Genomic DNA, 19,576 nt, shown 5'->3' with positions numbered 1-19,576 from the left:
AATATAGTCTTTTTCTTTTCTTACTCTCAGTTTTCATATTTTCTAGCTTGGTGTGAATCTGCATGCTTCAGCTTTTCTGTCATTTTGTTGCTGGTGTACCTTAATTTTCCCCACTGAGGGGCAATAAAAGTTATTTCTGTTCTATGTAAAACTCTTGTCTAACTCCAAAGGCTGAAAATTAATTTTATTTAAACTGCATTCTGCTACTACTCCCCAGTTATGGATTATCTAGAACTATGACTGAATTGTTTTTTTGTTTTTTTTGTTTTTGCTCTTCATAGAAGTTGCAACTTGCTCAACATTTCCGAATAGCTATGGCACTTTTATGGAGCAGCCAAAGCAGCAGAGCTATGGTTGCCAATTGCTTAAATTTCTCTCTGAAAAAAATATTGCCTGTCGTCCTGTGTTTACCCTTGCCAATCCTTTGGGAAAGCCCAGTGAAAAACCAATTGCAGCCACTAACTATAAGTATCTGATTTCCATCCCCTAAGTTTAACAACTGGCTCAGTTTAGCTTTGTTTCTCTCCCAGATGAAGCCACTAATAGAGACTCCTGGGGCAGGATTAGAATGTATATATATTCCCCCGTCAGATTTAAGTTAAAAAATTATCTTTACAAATCAGCCAAAGTAACTTATTTTTGGAATGGCCCACCCAGAGCCCTGGCTTTAACAGCAAGCCTGTGAGTTTTTAGCAAATCTAGAAAATAAATCTCTTTCTATTTGACAATCATGTAAACCACTGAACCAGAATGGATCTGTAAACTTTGAATCAGAAAAGGTGTTTAGCTTATTAAAAAACACCAGCTGCCCCTTTAAATTCTGAAGTGAAAGTCAATTTTGCTACATTTGTAATGTTGATAGTGGAGCAAATATATGTGACTTGTGGGTAATTAATATGCCCATACAGCAGGAGGCGTTGTTGGACTCAGTATTAACAAACTGTAAAAACACCTTGCTTAAGATTGTGGGGACTGAGAGTATTGTTGGCATCTTGCAGCCATTCATCGGCCTTTCAGCACATATTAAATCACCAAACATTGCATAAACTCTTTAGGAGTTTATGCAGGAGTTTTATGGATAAATATTTATTAGATGTTTATTTAACAGAACAGAGAGGCCTCTCGGAACCATACAGAGTCATGCGAAGTTGAAGGTGGCTTCTGGTTTTAGTCCGCCTTGGGAAATGGCTAAATGGTGATTCCACCTGATTATACATTGAGTGTATTTAAAAACACTGTTTTAACTACAAAGTCAAAACTTTGAAGTGTCAAAACTACAAAGTTTTGACTCTTCAAACCTGGACTAAATTGTCCTACACTAATAGAATTATTCAAACCCAGTTCTATGTGACTTCACAGTTACAAGGTACAAATACTTTGCACCAAATACCTCCACATGATTACCTCAGACAAATATTTGCAAACCACCAATTTAAATGCTAGAAATATATAAAAAGTAAAAGGCCAGAATTTAAAACCATGCATTATAAATCTGGAAACTTTTGCAAAATAAGTAAAAATACTGCACTCAGCCCCCGTACAAAATCTTAAATAAGTCACATAAGTCAAAATGTTGTATGTTTAGAGTTTAATGCAGGATAAATATGTCTGTGTAGTTCTATAACTACAACTGGAAAAAGTTTCTGTTGTGTTTAAGTGGAAATTTAAATTAAAACGTCTGACAACTAAATGACATGACCAGCATGTCGACTTTCCATTTAAATTACTGTGGTGTACTACTTACTCTTAAAATAAGACATAATGACATAGTATGTATTGCACATCATCTTACCTTTGGAAGATGATCTTAAGTCTAATCATACCTCCTTCTCTGTCACACATTATAACAAAAAAAAATGTGTGGTTTTGTTACAAAAAGTGATTCCCAGCCTCAGTTTAACAATGTAGAAATTCTCGGTAACAAGCCCAAATCATAAGAAAGTCCCTTCTACTGTTCTGTATTTTCACTGCTGTCTTGTAGAGATTTTTCTGACCTCTCCTCCTCCATGGATCGTTGTTCTTTTGTAACGCTGGAGTCAGAAAATCCTGGAGGAAATTAAAGGTTGGAAAAGGCATTGGAAAATTTTGATAAGCTGAAAGAAAAACAAAGTATCCCTATCTGCTACTCTCAGCATGAGATCACTCTGAAATGAATTAAGATAACAAATCAAATCAAAGGGATGGAGCCAAGATGCTTCAACTTTGCCAGAATGCGGGATATTTTTACAACAAATCATCTATTAGACTGCAGCAGAAGTTTTCAAAATTGTATTTTGGATACCATGAATTATTTCTTTACATCAGAAGAAAACATGCCAGAGTTGATTTGCTTTAACAGTTTAACAAAAGTGCCTATACTTTTTTTCTTTTTGTGAAGTATGTGCTTTTAGAGAAAGCAGCCATACACAGAAACCTACCATTTGAGCCACTCTCTTTCCATTTGAGCTTGTTGTCTTCTGTGTGTCGAGTCCAAGTCGAGCGAAAGCTCACCAGCTCAGCTGTGATGTGTGCCAGACTCCACTGCAGACCCCTGGAGCTTTCCTTCCAGAGATTACTGCGAGCAAATAACAATTGTCATTTATGCTTGTATTGATTTTCATGCTGACATTCAAATGAATCCTGAACACTAAAGCAGTCCAGACGTTTATGTGACCCACCAGGAACAGATCAATCAGACATTGTTTTCCCACTGAACAAAAAGAGGAGAATCTTTAAATATGCTACATACCACTAAATCATGGACTTTTCTTTAAGTAAATTGTTGCTTTTATAATTATGTTTTCACATAATTCTTGAATTTTGAGTATCTCAAAATGTATAACTTTTGTCTTTTTTCTTAAATGAGCGTAAATTTGGTGTGTAAGTATTCACAGTTTCTTGTGCAATTTGATCTTGCTAGGCCAAAAGATAACATATGTTTATCTTTTTTTAAATTTTTACAATGAACATAAGTATTTTCATGTCTTAATTTATCCTTATTATTCTTTTAAAAAATACACAGACAATTAAGTCCACTCAAGAACAAATTGTGGGTCAGTTTCTTTTTTTGTTTTGTTTATTGATGGCCTCATTTCTGTGCATTGATACCCTCTTTACATTCAATTCTGTCGAACAGCAGCTAAACAAAAACTAATTTACATACTGTCACATCTTTATTTCAGAGAATGTAAATGTGGGGTAAGATTGTCTGATGTGTCTCGCTCAGTTCGGACTTCTCTTTGTCAGCAACTGTCGTTCTCAGTCTTGTATCGGCTATATTTTGTCAACAGTGCAGATAATGTTATTGTTAAGGAGACTACAGTCTAAGTGTCTAAGTTATTTCTGCTGAGAAAGAGACCAGAGTCTCACCTCTTTGCTTGTTGCCTGTAACTAGTTTTATCAGAAAAGCACTCTGGCTCTAATAATAATCACAGATCTCCTTAATTTTATGACCAAGTAGCTACAGTATGTCAAAAAATGTTTGCAAATCAGTGCTGGTTCACTTAAAATTCAAGCTAAGGTTGTATTTATATAATAGATACAAAACAAGTCAAAGACCATATCTCAAGATAAATAAACTTTTAAAGTCTTTAGTTATGTATCTCACAAGATTAGTAAGTGTAAAAGAAGTATTTAGGTTTTGTTAATATCTTTTGTCTCTCCCTAATGCTTGCTTCTTGTGGTTTCTAGGTATTAACCCAGGCCTGTTTAAAATGAATTTAAATCCTTCATGTTTCAGGTATAACAACTCTGGAAAGATGTTAATTCTTGATCCAACTTAAGAATCAAATGTAACTTCATACATAATTTTTTACAGTTTACTTCATCCTCAGGTTATATTATTGTAGCATGTAAAGAGCAGTTAAACATGAGAGGGAAAAGAAGCTCAAAAGGACATGGAACATCAAAGCCTTGACTTTAACCAATGTCAAGTCCTTTTATTTGAAGGTTTAATTGATTGTATTGGATTAATAACTGATTAATTAGATTGTTGCCTACACCTAAAGTCAATTTCACATCAGTAGCCCCATTTTAATTACATTTACTGAGAAAAAGTTTAAATATGCCTTGTTTTAGTTATATGTAATTCTGTTTTGTTATACATTATTCTGTAGGTTTTACAACATTTTGGCTTGTTTACTTTAATCTCTATTACTACATGTTAAGTTTATTTTAGGTTTAATATTTCCACCCCTCCCCTTTCTTCCACCAGATTATTTACTTTACAGATTTTATTCCTACAGTACCTGTGTCTGTTGCAGGGATCTGGAGGACCTGGGTTTTCCTCCACCAAAGGAATAACAATTTTCTCTGCCATGTCCGTCAACAGGGAAAATGTAGGATACACAATGAAGTCAATGAAACCTGCAAGAACAAATGTCAGCATGTAGTTACTGGGGTACCTAAAGTATATCACATTATAATGAATGTATTTTGAACTACTGGGATTATGAGTGGCACACCAACACATAGTAGTACTTAATTCAGAAGTGGAAGGGAAATGTTACACGGTTTTCCAAATTTTTGCAAATAATTAAAAAAAAATTCACAGTAAATGCCACTTTTCAGGCTTTGCCACAGTCTTCATGATGCTGTTTGTTCACTAATGTCTGCCAAGAAACCTCTGAGCCACACACAGAACAGCTGGTTTTATAATGGTTAAATCACAAACAGGTTGATTATTTACTCTTTAGGCAAATTATTAAAGCAAGTATTTGAAAAGTTTTGGCAATAATGTGAAAATATTTGAAAAAGGTTCAAGAGGTCTCATCACCTTTATGAAGGTGATGAGAGCTAATGTGTTCATAAAGTACCTTTTGCATCAGTAAAAATAAACATTTCAGAAGTTCAAAGTAAATGTTTGGACCTCACTTAATGCAATAATGCTTACATTACAAGAAAGTATTATGAGGCTGCAGGTTTCTTCAATTTTGAAAAATATTGACAAACGTAAAACCTGACAAATAACATGTGTTTGTTCTTCCACAAAGGCATTGTAGACAACAACTATATCCTGCTTAAAAGAAAGGAACATAATTGAGACATACCTATCTGGGACTCAGCTACTAAGGTACTTTTTCGATCACACAGTGGAGAGAAGGGAAGGCCGAGCTCCGCCTCTCTATCGCCCTCACAAAGATAGAGAGAACAAGAGAAGATTCAATGGCATCCCACACATGACCTGAAAATAACTGTCTAAGGTTAGCTTATTCCAACAAACACCAACTGAAACTTTTAGACAGAGCGTTTTGTGAGCAGGTGGCTCTGTGTTTTTAAAGGTACAAAAGAGCCTATTCAGAGTTTCCACATCTTGTTGTCACAGAGACAGAAAATCTGCCCAACATCTGTCATGAAAAAAAAAAAAACATTGTTAAAATAATTACAAGTCTCACATCAGATTCAAGTTCAGGTAGCTTTTAAGCAAAACATGTTTTGCTTTTCAGATTACAGTGTTTGTAAACTGTCACTCATTTCTAGATGCACACATTTATAAAGACTGACTTTCTTGTATTTACATAAGGTGAACAATTACACTGTAGTTAAGACAAGTGCCATAAATATAGTGATGAAAAGCATTTAAATTATTGTAAACATTTAATATGTTAAACTCAAGTAGAGTGCATCTCAACTGTGTAAAGTTTTAATGGCCCAGTTGTACCCTAGTGCTCTAGTCTATTTTTGTCATTTCCTGCAATAATGTTGCCTCAAACCATACCAAAGGAAATTCTTAAATAAACCCCAATGACTACCAGACTTTAAAGTCAACAAAACATAAACTCAACATGAATCCTGAAGGTTTTTCGGAGCTAAATACTGTGAAATAAGGAAACTCATTTTCACAGTTCAGAAAAGCCACTAACATTACAGAAATTTAACTCTTCCAGAAGTATAATTCATACCTATAAAGCTATTCAGAGATTTTTGTTTTGTAAAAATAATATCTTTTAAGCTTTTAGAATATTTTGCAAACTTTGCCGAGGTATTTACCACAAAACCATGGCAAAACAGAACATAACCCGTAATGAGAACCAAGCAGTCAAAGGAAACATTCTTACATTGTTATTTTAATGTGCCAACCCATTTGTGAAAACTGATGCGTAGAAGTCAGAGGTGAATTCTCTACTTTTTATCTATAATGGGCATTTTTCGGATCTTTTTGCAAAGTTTATTGTCTCAGGTAAGTACTGAAGTGACACCACAAGAACCAGGTTAGACTGCATATTTTCCCTCTAATAACATATCAACCATTGGTGAAAAACTTATTTTTAACAGATGTGTCTAAAAAACAATAAATCTGTAAAGCTGCAAATATTTTTTGCAGCACTGCAGGCGCCACAGGACTTTTTGATTTTATTCACATGCTAACTCTTTGGGGAAAAACACAGATTGTAATGAGATGGAGAAATAAAAGATTGAAATAAAGAATTCAAACATGTTTTATATTTCCAAAACTAAAAGTTCTATATCACAGTTTAGCCTCTTTAGCAATATATGGTGGACATCAGTCAAAACAGGAAGCAATTGGAGAGATAGTGGAAAATGTTTATACAGTTATAGTTATCAGAGGCAGTTTGTGCATCAGTTGGTGAGTTTTCAGAGGACATTTTTTTTAATAGCAGGAAATTTTACTGCCCTTTTTACTTGTAGATCTAGATGGATCTAGATTGGTCATGTGAACTAGTGAAAAAAGTTTGAATGATATTTCCACAACTTTGAACTTTCACTTTATTCAGGATGAACATGACAGCTTTCTAGGAATCCCTACAGAATCAAATTACTTGTGCCAAAATCTAATTGTGATCATTTAATTTAGGAGGAGTAAAAGTAAAAAAAAAAAAAAAAACATAATAAAAAATGGCCTGTGTCAGATCAGAGGACATTTATTCAGATGCCTACCTGCCTGAAAAACTCCTCCATTAAGGCTTTGGTCCAGCGAGAGTGCAGGGCCCAGGGCTTGGATGGATGGCTGATGTCAGCCGTGTGGAGTAACAAAGACAACGCTTTGGGCTTATCCATCCTGATGGAAAAAGCATAATACTTTGTTTATTTTGCCTGCAGACAAAGCAGAAAAGCAGTTCTGACACAGTTCACTAAGTATAAGACACACATTTCCTTCATCCAGATTTTAGTTTGAAACATTTCAAACGCCTCTAAAGAGCCAATACATAAATTCTGGGTTTTGCACCTACCGCTCTTGTTGTTGTAGACAGGATTTCATTGCTTTTACTTGAAATAGGTGGGAGGACATGTCAGTGGCCAAAACCATCTCTATAACAAGTGATCGCATCTCCCTGTAAACACACACACAGACATACAAAGACTCGCAGTTTACTGGCCGGCCTTGAATGATGTGACGGAACCATATAAAGTAAAAGTGGCCGTCGGGAGGATTCTGTGAGGTTGTAACCTTTTTAACTTTACTGATGGATTTTCTTGTTCTCATAGCAACACTAACTGCAAAAGGAGCCTGTTGCGGCATGCTGCTGTGTTTATCCCTGCACAGCTCCACAGTGAATATTACAGTCGCACCGGGTGTGTGAAGTATGAAGCAAATGACTCCATTAGCGCAGACGGTGCGGATATTGTAAATGATTTCCAAACACAAACTACACTGATGACGTTTAGGAGGCATCAGTTTTACCTTAAAGTCAGCCATCAGTTTTTATTGTAATGGAAACTCAGCATTGCAATATCATTATAGTGTCTGACAGATGTAGCTGCAGACTTAGTTGTTAGTGAACAGCTCGTCATTATAAGTAAAATTATCCTTTACAGACTCTTAGGAAATTTAAGGGGAATGTAACGTGATTTACTGAGAATTGTGGGTCATCTTTCTTAGACACACTACTTTAGCTCTGCCAAGAAACCTTCTGTGGGACTGAGATCAGGACTTTTTGTCCTAGACCCACTTTGTAATCAATTTGTCAGTTTAATTAATAAGATCTTTATCCATTAGGGAGACCTAGCTGTGGCTGAAATCTTGTGATGTTGGTTCAACATTTCTCTATAATGTTTCCTATTCATTATCTCAATCATCTTGGGAAGTGTTTTGCAATAAAACAGCATGCCCCTGGAGTTCTCACACTCAGAAACTTCCCCTTTTTTCTCCAAATGTAACAATGATCATTATGGTTAAACACTTCTATTTTAGTTTTTTTAGACGATAGGGTCTGTTACTGTTTACTGTTCATGTTGCCTTTGGGGTGATAGCTTCTTCCTCTCTCTGTAGCTTCTCAGCCTATGTTGTTACAGGAATCATTTCACTGCTGCTTTTGTTGATAGACACATTTCTCAGCAAAAAATAATAATAAATAAAAAATTACAGAAAATAAACCAAGGAAAATTCAGGCACTGCTTTCGAATTGGAGTTAAACTGAATAATTAGAAAACAATAAACTAATGAAATGAACCTGGACAAAAATAATGGTACCTCTAGAAAAGACTGAAAATAATTTGAACACAAGAAAATGTTAAACTATGGTATTTCATCCAGTGTTATAGGCCTCTTGAAGCTTACAGTCAGTCAGTGCCAATTTTACTGATGACAAATAATCACTGTGCTGTTTGGTGACATGGTGTGTACCACATTGAAGATGAGAAGAAAGAGATTTTTGTCATTGGAGATTAGAAAGACAATTATAGATAAGCATGTTAAAGGTGAGGATTTTAAGATAATCTCCAAGCAGCTCCAGTGATCACAGCTGCACATTTTGTTCAGATGTTTAAGGTCCAACATGTCAGGTGAATCGATAATACTATAACTATGATAAAGGGGTGTCATGTTTAACATGTTTATTAAAGTAGTCTCTTGCCAGCTAATATAAATCATAAAGTAAGTAGAGAATTGTTTATTTTTCATTAGGCAAGTAAACCAATAAAGTATGCATGTCACAGCCCCTCTTCTGATTACCAGTGTAGAAAACATTATGCACAGCTTGTTTCATTATGCAGTATGATCTACCTACATTTTATCTTTCGTGTTCTCTCAAAATTAACTATGAATGTCGATAAATGTTAATATAGAATAAATGTAATGTATCTTACATCCACTCTTCTCGTGTCAAATTAATGAAGATGTTCATCTGGTCGTCCTGCAGCAGGTGAAATGCTGCACTTAGGTGATGACTTTCCTGCACAGATCTGTCGTTGTAAATCAGAGCAAATTCTGACCTGGAACACAGACAGAAAAATAAAGACGAGTTGGTAATAAAAAGAAAATCTTTGATATCAAGGCTTTTGTGCCTTTTTTTAAAAGGCATAAATGAACAAAGATTCAGTCAAACAGTAAAGTGACTGTTTGGTATGAAGAGTTTGGAAAATGTGATTAAAAGTAAAAGCCTGAGGGAACAATTAAAAAACTGTGACTGCAAAACTATAATGATGACTTTCACACTGAAGAGAGCGTGAAATGTTGGGGAAAAAAAGGTCAGCCATGTGCATGATTGACTCACTATTATAAAGGTAATTAACAAATTATTTGATTACCTGCTTCATGTTAGGGTCTTAAAATTACAACTAAAGGAGATTATGTGAAATTTTTCAATCAGGACGATGGAGGTGACGGTGTTGGGAGTTCACCCCGCAATTAGAGGGTTGCTGGTACAATTCCTGTTCCACCCGCCTCTGTCATGTTTTTGGGTAAGACACTTCACCCGCCTTGAGGATGGGTGAATGAATAACTGTCATGTGAAGCACTTTAGCATTCTCTGGACTTGATAAAGCTCTTTACAGACACAAACCATTTACTATAAGGTTTTATTTTAAAGCCTCTGAAAAACTTTCCACTTAAAGAAATGATTGGAAAAGAAGGACTATATGTTTGGAGATCTATAGATTCAGCAAACAAAGCCAGGTTTTACTTTTATTGTGAAGCATCCTAAAAGCTGCTTTATAATAATATTGCTGTTAGCAATATTATTTTAAAGGGGGAAATACTGAGGGTAGAAAAGGTAAAAGTAACTGTTGACTGACAGCAATATAACAACATAGCAATATTACATTGGACAAAAAGAACATTAGTTTTCCAAGGCACTATATTATGTTAATCATAATTTAATGTCTTCAACATCTGATCACAAAAAGATAACTTAATGCCAAGGAAGCATGATTGACATGGGGGTAAACATAAAAAAGTAAAGAGACTGTGTTGGAAAAATCTAAAAATACTGTTTTTCCCTTCATAAAGCCATGTTTGCTTTGGAAAGATCTCATCTCATTCCCCAAATTCCTTAAAAGCTATATGTATATGTTTTGTCTTACTATTTCTAAATCTATTTCTATCTCTAGCTCTGTTTTAAAGTTTCAGAACAGGATGTGACATTTATGCAACAGGCACTTTACAAACAATACACAAGGTTTATAATAGATGGAGCACGAAATAAAGCCGACCTTGTGTGGATGTGAAAGTTATTTGTGGTTCCAGTGTGTTCAAAGTCGTGAATGGCTGCAGCAAACAGGGATGCCATCACTTCAAGCTCTGTCAGCCAGTGCTTGGTGAAAAAAAGGGACACCATTAATGGATAAGCAACATCTCGGTTCTGAACAATGTAAGAAGAAGCTACGCAGACAAGAAAAAAAAGAAGAAACATCAGAATAACCAAGACTTTGCTATGATTTTTCTTATAAATGGAAAAGAAAAGTATGTAGAATCTCAAACTTTCTGGGGCATTCTATTCATATGCTGGTTGAAATTAGATTTTTTAAGTAAAATCTTGGGTCCCTCTTTAAAGGACAAAGTCCCCCACATCCTGTTTAATTAATGGATGAAAAAATTAATGAATCTTTTTCAATTCAAGTCAGTCACAACATCAGACACAATTTTGCCAGTAAGAATCCCTGATTCCTATTTTGCCTCTGAGGAGTGCTTTTGTATAAAGATTTCTTTGAATGTTGAGTGTTTTAGTTGTACATTTAGTCAAGGATCAGACTATTGAAAGCACCTCTTTGAAATAAATTCTCTTTAAGCCACTCAGTGCTGATCCAGAAGTCATTGATGATTTACTGAGTCTGACACTCAAAGGATAAATCAGAGGGTTATTCAGACATAAGTGAGAATGCAGAAAAAAACAAAATAGAAAAATATAATTTCATTGATGCGTGTTATGTCATTTGTTCCTATTTCTGAATCACAGACAAAATGTAAAATGAAGAATTTTGCTAAACATACATAGGTAAACAGAAAGAAGAGTTTTGTGGCCGTTATTAGCCACAAACAGATGATTGAAAAAAAGTGGGTGGAGTCAGTAATTATTTTGAGTGAACGGTACCACGAGTCCGGAGCGCAGCAGCAGACAGTGCATAGTCTGAGTCACATCAGCTGCATGAACGAGGTTGTGATATGGATTATTATATTTGCAGTATCCTTTTTCCAGGGCAGATAGGAATTCAGTCAGGCATGAGATGGGAATCTAGAGAAAGCATTATGTAATCAATTAACATCTGTGCCTGGATTAAACTCAGAAAACAACCTGAATTAGGTAAAATGGTTAAATGCCGCAAATGATAGAAAGATTATTTTCAAGTACCATAAAATGGAACAATCCTTCTATCTGATTATTTTCTACACAGTACACACAATTGGAAGTGAGAGTTCATGTCTCTGAGGGACGTTTTGTGCAATCTCCTTCTTGCATATTAAAAATAAATTTGCTAAAAGTCAGCTCGATACAGCAACAGTTACAGACCTTAAAGCGGCTGTTGAGGTCATATCTTGTGATCAGTTCAAAGAACAGAGTTTGTAGTGCGTGATCAGAGCTAGCGGAGTTCAGAGCAAAAACATCAAAGCTCCAACGGTCCACATCCTGAAGAGAAAGAGAGAAAAGTAGCAGCCCCACTGGAGCATACCTGCACTGATCCTTTTTCTAAGAATGTGCCATTTATCAAATAAACCTGCTGCACACTCTGAGGTAGCAGGTTAGTGTGGACTTACCCTAAGGCAGTTTACGACTGCCTCAGGTTGGTCTGGCATAGTTGCTGTGTAGGCCCTCTTGAACATCCTGGAATAATGCAGTGTTTATGTTGAGTTCAGTTAAAGTTCAGATGTTGACACTGTGCAGCAAACTTGACTCAGGAGGTGTTTATACTAATCCCCTAAAGCCCCTGCCCTCAGTGTAAGAATGTTTTCCAGGAAATAAATGAAGGCTAATGTTTCACAGTTTAAATCTGCAGTTGTAAAATAAACTTAATGAATATTACGAGTCAGAATACTGAGAGAGGAAACAAATAATTTACAGCTTCAGCTAAATGGCATAAAGAATACAGGCAAGTGGTTCTATTGGTTTCCTGTAGGAGTTGTGCTGTTAGCGAAACACCCACTTATACCCTTGAATTGGTGACACAGATCCAAATGGAAAGTTTGAACTAACATACCTCTCCACAAATATGCCTGCCTGCACTGCATGCACAATGCTGCGAAACTTGGGCTTCTCATCTGAACGTCTCAAAGGCCGTCGAATCCTCCGGGTGAAGGTGGACGCCAGCCAGTCAGTGACCTCTGATGGCACCCCATCTGACTGCAGCTGCTGAAGATCGTCCTCTGACTCCAGACATTGTCTAAGATCACACATTGATTATTTGAATGGAAACAGAAGTATGGTCATAAAATAATAAAGGAACAATCTGTTCTCATTGGACTGATTCCTAATTGCAAAGGTCAACGTATTGAATGACAAGTAAAACCTTGGCTCATGGAAACTATGCACTCTTTTTGTCTGCATTTCACACAGACAGCCACTCACTCCTCCCAGGTGACAGGTAAAGGATTAGACTGCGTGTTTCCAACACTGTCAGCAGGGGTTCTGGGGTCCTGGGGTCTCTACCTTTTCCTTCGAGCAAGCAGGGGAAATTGTTGGTGTCATGCAGTTCCACCAGCTGTCAGCTATCAGTCCTTTGCAAGTGATGCATGATGCTTCTTTCAAACTGATGATTTATTGTCTGAAGTAGTCTTGAGTGCTCATATCAACCACTCCAACTTACTTGGTGTGCAACTTGATGAAACATCCAGAGCCTAGGTCATGGTAAAACCTTTCTTATCTGGACTTTTCAAGATTTTATAGGTTTATGAATCATACATCTAACCTTAGAAACACTGCAGTTACAACTGTAAACAAATGGTAAAAAATGAGCAAACAACATAATACAATAACTTACTTTAAAACCAAATCTGTTCTTTGTACTTCACAAATGTCGATACAAATACCATTTGAGGTAATCTGTTTTTAGAATATGTTTAAAAGGGAAAATGTGATTATTATTATTTAGAGAAATCCTGTTGTTGATTCTGATGTTCAGGAGTTAATACTGGCTTAGCAGAGAAAAACATATTGCTGACACAGATTTTTTATTTGGACATTTGTAAACCTGACCTTTGGTGCAGCTGTTAAAATATTGGGGGAGTCCTCTTGGTGTGGTACACCTAAGCAGCTTCATAGTTTGATTCTAACTGGAGCCAGCTCTGTTATGTATGCAGGATTAGGGTTGTTTTTTAACAAGCATCATGAACCCGTTGATTTGCCATGATAAGATAAGATTGATAAGGATTGTGGTCTCCTCAGCTGTAAAGTAAATCAAGTTAGTCTGCAGGTTTATTTGTAGATTTTAGTTTTCACTGAAGACGCATTTTACGACAGTATTTTTAAATTATGCCTTACTACATAATTGTAAGTGCTACTTGGGACATCAGATCAGACTACATCTTAAACTGCAATTTTCAAAAAGACATTGAGCAAATAATTTCTTTCCTATTTTACCGATTAATTGCACACAGTTTATTTGAACCATTTCCAAGAAACTTTACACACTCTGATAAGGATCAGTGTGCTGAGCAGCCGCGGCGGGCAGGCAGGATTGACACATAACAACCTCACGTAATGAGTGCTACTTTGATTTGAAGGCTCCCATAGTTTTGTGAATCACAGATACAGTATTTCTGTGGTGTTTTTTTTACTGGTAAATACAAAAGAAACTACAATAAAAGACTTCGTAAAACAATATAGCACATACTCATTTGCAGATAATCTTGCCAGTTTTATTACAACAAGACCGAGATGGAAAGTAAAACAACATTAGCCCTTTTTACACTGAAGAAAATGAAAAATCACCATAAACCTGTCTGAGTTTAGTTGTTCTCCTTGATCAGTGGCTTGTAGTTGATGCTGTAAATGTGTGTCCCATTGCAATTTTAATTTTAATTGTCTTAATAGCCTCAAATAGACTGAAGATGCTTTCAGCACATCAAGTTCAAAAGGCTCAGAAATTAAGAGTCACAAGAGAATAAGTATTGAAAATTGTAAAATGTAATTTCAATAAGGATTTTGTTCTTTTTTTTTTTTTTTCAAAATTACATGACCACTGTGTAAAATGTCAGATTAGGACACAAAATTGTAAATATCTGTAAGTCCCATGAACGTTGGAGTAGATTTTCTTTTTAAACTATAAAGAGTGACTAACTGTATATTGGGATCTTCTTTGAATTTCTATTTATTGTCTTACCTCGGTCCATCGAGATATACTGCCTCCAGTAACGATGCCGTGAAATCCAAATTTTGTTTGATTTCTTCAAAATCGACATCCTTCTCCTCAATCTGCTTTAGCATGCTTCTCAGCCTAAAAACAGAAAGCACAATCAAGTTATGGGGAATTCGCATTCAGCTAAATAAAATGGTAGATTGACCAGCTAAATGTACCGGCGCTCACAACAGTTGAGATAAAGGGAACAGTTAGGGGTAATAAAAACCTTTTGAAGAACTTTGTATTGCATGACGAAGTCCTTTATAAATTAACTTAAACTTTAAGAAATTCAATTAAAAAAAAAGCTTAATAAATTGACAGCTCTTTCTTTTTGCCATGATCGAGTGAAAAGTGCACTGCAATCTCAACAAGCAGAAATGAATCATTGGGAAATTACATAAATGTCAAACTATCCAGAGACAGCCAGTGGTAAAAGGGCACCATCAGAGCCAAGTTTTCCATGAGATGGAAAACATTCCCTTGTTTAGGGTATTATGTAACAAAGATTAAGTCAGTATATACTGAATAAAGAAAAATAACCCAGCTTGAATTTTGAGGACCTTTCAGACCAAATTACTCATTCCAAATTGGTTTTGAAACTTTTTAATCACGTTATAAGTGAGAACTGGAGGGGAAAAAAAATAAGTCCCTTGCAGTGGAACAAAAAGCAAATGCTTGCAGCATGTGTCACCTACATTTTAACCACCTCCTGTTTTTGGCTTAATTTCAAATGTGTTGAGACATGATAAAGAAAAAAAACGGTGTCTCAGTTTCCAAAAATCGCAATCTGTTTGAAAACAAGACTATTTTACTGCCATAACAATTATTTGCCATTAATAATTCTTCTAAAACACTCTCATTAACCACCTGTATGGCGTTGAAACTGCGCTGGGCCTATATATGGGAGCCAGTTCCTGTGGATGAGATGCTTGCGGGTTTTTCAAGTGTTTATCACACTGGCAGGAGCTTTCAAAAGCTATGGAGTCATAAAAATAGCATGCCTCAGAATGCCACGGCTCACTTTCAATCTCAAGTAATCTCTCCTGATAAGCTAGTCTTTTTTGTTTTGTCTGGCCAGAGGTGGAGAACCTCTGACAGGATTTTTACTACTCAAGAAGGCTCATACAACCGTGTGCATAGAAAAAAAAATAGAAATCCGCTTTCGGCAGATAATTTGGTAAGTGTGTTGTATGTCATCCTAAATATAGTATAAGTTGCAATGTGTGGAAGATCACCTGCAGAATCATTTCACTTTCTCTGTCATTTGTAAGTAGATCAAGAAAAAAATACATAATTGTTATCAAACCAACCTGTGTTGTTAAAATGCATCTGAGCATTATATATTATACGGAAAGCTTTGAGCTGTGACCCTTACGTATAATTGTACATCAGTGTGTAACCAAAACAAAAACCACATGACCCACCACTTCTGCAGCAGCTTTTCCTCCCACACCAAAGGCATGGGCAAGACAAGTGTTTATGCCTGCAGCCAAAATGACAAGAAGAACTTTTCTAAGAAATCCACTTACACCTGAAGCAAACAGCAAGCAAGCAACTTTTTAAGGTAAAAAAATACTATCTGGTTCTTTGCTCCTACGTGGTAGGCCTAATATCTGCTGAAACCATCTGTACCAGAGTTTTTTTATTGAGTCACAAGTTTCCATTTCTGCAAAACAAGAAACCGCCACCTGGAGAGATATGAAACTTGTGGGAAAGAACATTTGCTGTGTCTCCAATTCAGCACTTTAGCATTTTCTGTCTTATAATATATGCAGATGTTGAATTCAGTTTAAGCGTATAATGTCATCTGTATTAATGAAAACCCTATGTCTTACCTAGAGATAGGTATTTGGAGTCTTTTCTTTCGAATTCGCACCAGTTCAGCCATTCCGCACTCAAGTTCTGTTCTAATCGACCCCAGAGTTCAATAAAAAAAATAAATCAAGTTGATGAAAAGGAAAGTTGTTTTAAAGGAGCAGTATGCTGAAAAGTTCTGCAAACCACCAACGCAAACTTTATGAGTCCTGAAACAGCTGCAGCAGCTCTCCCACCCACTTCTGGGGGGACTTACTCCACTTCTCTCTGATTGGTTAGTAAGCCCCAAACTGTGTCAGTATGAGTCGGCGTGAGTGTGTGTGTGAAAGAGAGAGACATAGAGAGGGAGAGAGAGAGCTGCTGTTTTTATTTCTTCAGTGACTGAGTGTTTGTGTATCTGTGTACACCCGTTGTATGAAGTGTGAGAGAGTTGACCTCACTTACTGATGAAGTGTTGACTGCAAAGCTTTCAAGCTGTGTACGCGGGTGTGCGGGGGTGAGTGTGTGTGTGTATAGCCAAATCCCAAAGGAGAATTTTCCACCATAGCCACAAATCAGGGAACTGCACAGGGAGGCTTTCACTGACACCCACCAGAGGCACCCAAAACCAAAACACACAAACAAATATTGTCTAGGCAAGAAAATCCACCATTTAGACCATCTAAATCATTAATTTTAATTTAAAATTTTAATACACTAATTTGTAATTGCATATGACAGATAAACACAAACTTTAGCTTTTTCTTAAATGGAAGAAAAATGTCACAATTTTAAGTTTCTGTTTTTCTAATTAAGAATCTAAAACATACAGAGTACAACGTCAAGTCTGTGATGGTATTTTTCTACCAGTTTTGCATGTTTAGAGGATTTTGTATTCTTCATTTTCAAAGTAGCTCAAGCTGAGTCTGATTGCATGAAGAGCATGTGCAAGCACCTATTTTCTAAAATGGATTAAGGGGTTGGCTTTGACTAGACCATTCTGATACATGCATATGATTTGATCTGAACCATTCCATTATAGCTCTGACTTTATGTCTAGGTTTGTCCTGCTGGAAGGTGAAGCTATTTTAAAGTTTCTGGTGGATTTTCTTTGAAGATTGCCTGTCCATCCTCCCAGTAGTTCTGATCGGCTTTGTTGTTGCTACTGAAGAAATGCATGACCACAGCATGATGCATCCACTACCATGTTTCACAGGATTGTGTGTTCACATTGATGTGAGGTGCTAGTTTTTCACCACACAGAGGTTTAAGTTTTTTGCCAAAAACTTTAATATTTATACCAATCATGACTTTTGAATAAAAATGGTTGCAATGGATTAGGTGTGTCAGATTCAAATTGGCTTATTAAAAACAAAAAGCAACATGAACGTTACGAGTCATTTTGTTTTCATGTTAAAATTGTGACACTTTTTGTTGGTCTGCTCCACGAAATCGCAATGAAATATTATGAAGTTTTTAGCTGTAAAGTGACACAAGGTGGAAAAGTTGAGGAGAGATGATTTCTTGCGCAGGGGACTGTAAAATAAAAAAAAAAACACGTATAATATAGCAGTAAAGTCAAAGTAATTAATTAGTGCTCATGTGTGACATGAATAAATGTCAACATAGTGTTTTGAGATCCGGATAGACAGCACGCATGACTAAAAATGGACTTTTATATATTTTTAGGCTCCATATAAGGACATCAGACAACTGGGTAACACAGTGTAGACATCAAAAGTTGTTTCTAAACACTTTACAGTTGTAGGTCCTAAATCTATTAGTAGTCTATATTTATAGTGTTGTGAAAGCAGTCTGACAGATTGGCTTGGGAAACCCCCTGCCTGCTGTCCGTCTCCTGCCTTGCCTGTTGGGTCAGAGTGACTCTTACGCTCTCATGCTCTTTGACATGCCACAACAAACGGTGGACAAGGAGAGATGCAACATCGAAACATGTTGCTCTTCATCCAGTGTAGCGCAAATTAAGTATAAGAAGGCAATGCACGAAAAAACTTCTACTCACAAAAAGTGTTTCACCTCCTTTCAGGTTTTTTTTTATTTGTCATTTTTTAAGCAGATGCGTCATGATTGCTCTCTTTTCACAAACTATGTTGAGCCATTTATTATTTACCACTTCATTGGAAAGAAAGAGAGGGTGAGGGAGAAAGTGAAAAGAGCAGAGAGGAGAAAGAGGGTAAACAATTTCTGGTGAAACACAAACTGTGAGAAGTTTCATAACATGACAGATTACTGTCTTTTTTCAAAATTCTGGGTTTTGTTATTGTTTGTGTAGCTCAGGCATTTAGATGCCTGTACAAAATGTTTTCATTTAAAGTGTCCATTCAGTAAAATTATAATACATTGAGGTATTATTAGAGAGTGAAAGTCTAACAGTGACATTTCTTACATTTGAATAGATTAAAAAACACATGTACAATAACATTTATCGACTTAATAGTGAATAGATTGTAGTAAATGTTTTAGTCACACCCCGGTCTTTTAAAATCCAATAAAAATTTGGCAGAAAAGAGAGAAATCAAGCGTTTCTTGTCTGTAGCTGAAACGTAAATTTCCATTACCTGGATTAAACTTAAAATATTTTAAACTTAATCTTAAAATATCACAAAATATGTAATGAGGGTGTAGTTATGTGTATTGGCCTTAAGAAATTAAAATTAGTATATTTTTTACAGTGTAATAAAGCAGCAGTGAATGGGATTTCAAACACAAATATGTATTAACAAATTCATTGTAAAGTTTTCCATAAACCTCATTTGGATGCATATGTTTTTCAGTGTTGTTTTTATTCAGAGGGGTTAGTTGCGTCAGCTGTAAGGCTGATGAAACAGTAGTACGAAGGATCAAAATATTTTTGTTTTTGTGCAATTTTTTGTTTTACTTTCTCATATTGTCTTCCATTGAGCAAAAAGTTAAAGTCAAGTTTGTTGCTAAGATAACAATACAGAAAAATAACAACATACCTACAGGTATCATGTATTTCCTAAGTAACAGAGAAAGGTTAAAAAAGGCTTGCTCATGTCTGAGGATCAATTTGAAAAATAGGTTTATTTTTGGCCTTATTAATGGCTTTGGCAAACCAAAATAGTCTAATCTTATTTCCACTGACAACAGGAGTGTAATTATTATAATGCGGACTTCTTCTTGATAAGTCAAACTAAAACAATAATCAAAAGACTCTTTGTTTAAATAATAAATCTTGATCGTTATAAATGACAATATCAAATGCAGTTTAAAATTCAACATTTTTAATGAAAGTGAAACTAGTAATAAAGAG

General features: G+C 35.8%; 1 protein-coding gene across 1 annotated transcript; it reads right to left on the bottom strand.

Moving 5' to 3' along the window:
* Positions 1-248: 248 nt before the first annotated feature.
* LOC114135675 (calcium/calmodulin-dependent 3',5'-cyclic nucleotide phosphodiesterase 1B) lies at positions 249-16,525 on the bottom strand. Its single transcript, XM_028003171.1, has 14 exons — positions 16,323-16,525; positions 14,470-14,583; positions 12,349-12,531; positions 11,909-11,975; positions 11,664-11,780; positions 11,247-11,387; positions 10,369-10,469; positions 9,025-9,150; positions 7,170-7,271; positions 6,877-6,997; positions 5,028-5,109; positions 4,227-4,344; positions 2,418-2,554; positions 249-2,046 (listed from the first exon to the last, which is right to left on the bottom strand). Exons 1-14 carry the CDS (start codon positions 16,373-16,375, stop codon positions 1,949-1,951), a joined length of 1,560 nt encoding a protein of 519 aa, XP_027858972.1. The 5' UTR covers positions 16,376-16,525; the 3' UTR covers positions 249-1,948.
* Between the last annotated feature and the right edge of the window lie 3,051 nt (positions 16,526-19,576).

This window comes from Xiphophorus couchianus, chromosome 20 (assembly GCF_001444195.1).
Source record: "Xiphophorus couchianus chromosome 20, X_couchianus-1.0, whole genome shotgun sequence".
NCBI lineage: Eukaryota > Metazoa > Chordata > Actinopteri > Cyprinodontiformes > Poeciliidae > Xiphophorus > Xiphophorus couchianus.
This window is presented reverse-complemented; position numbering and strand designations above follow the sequence as displayed.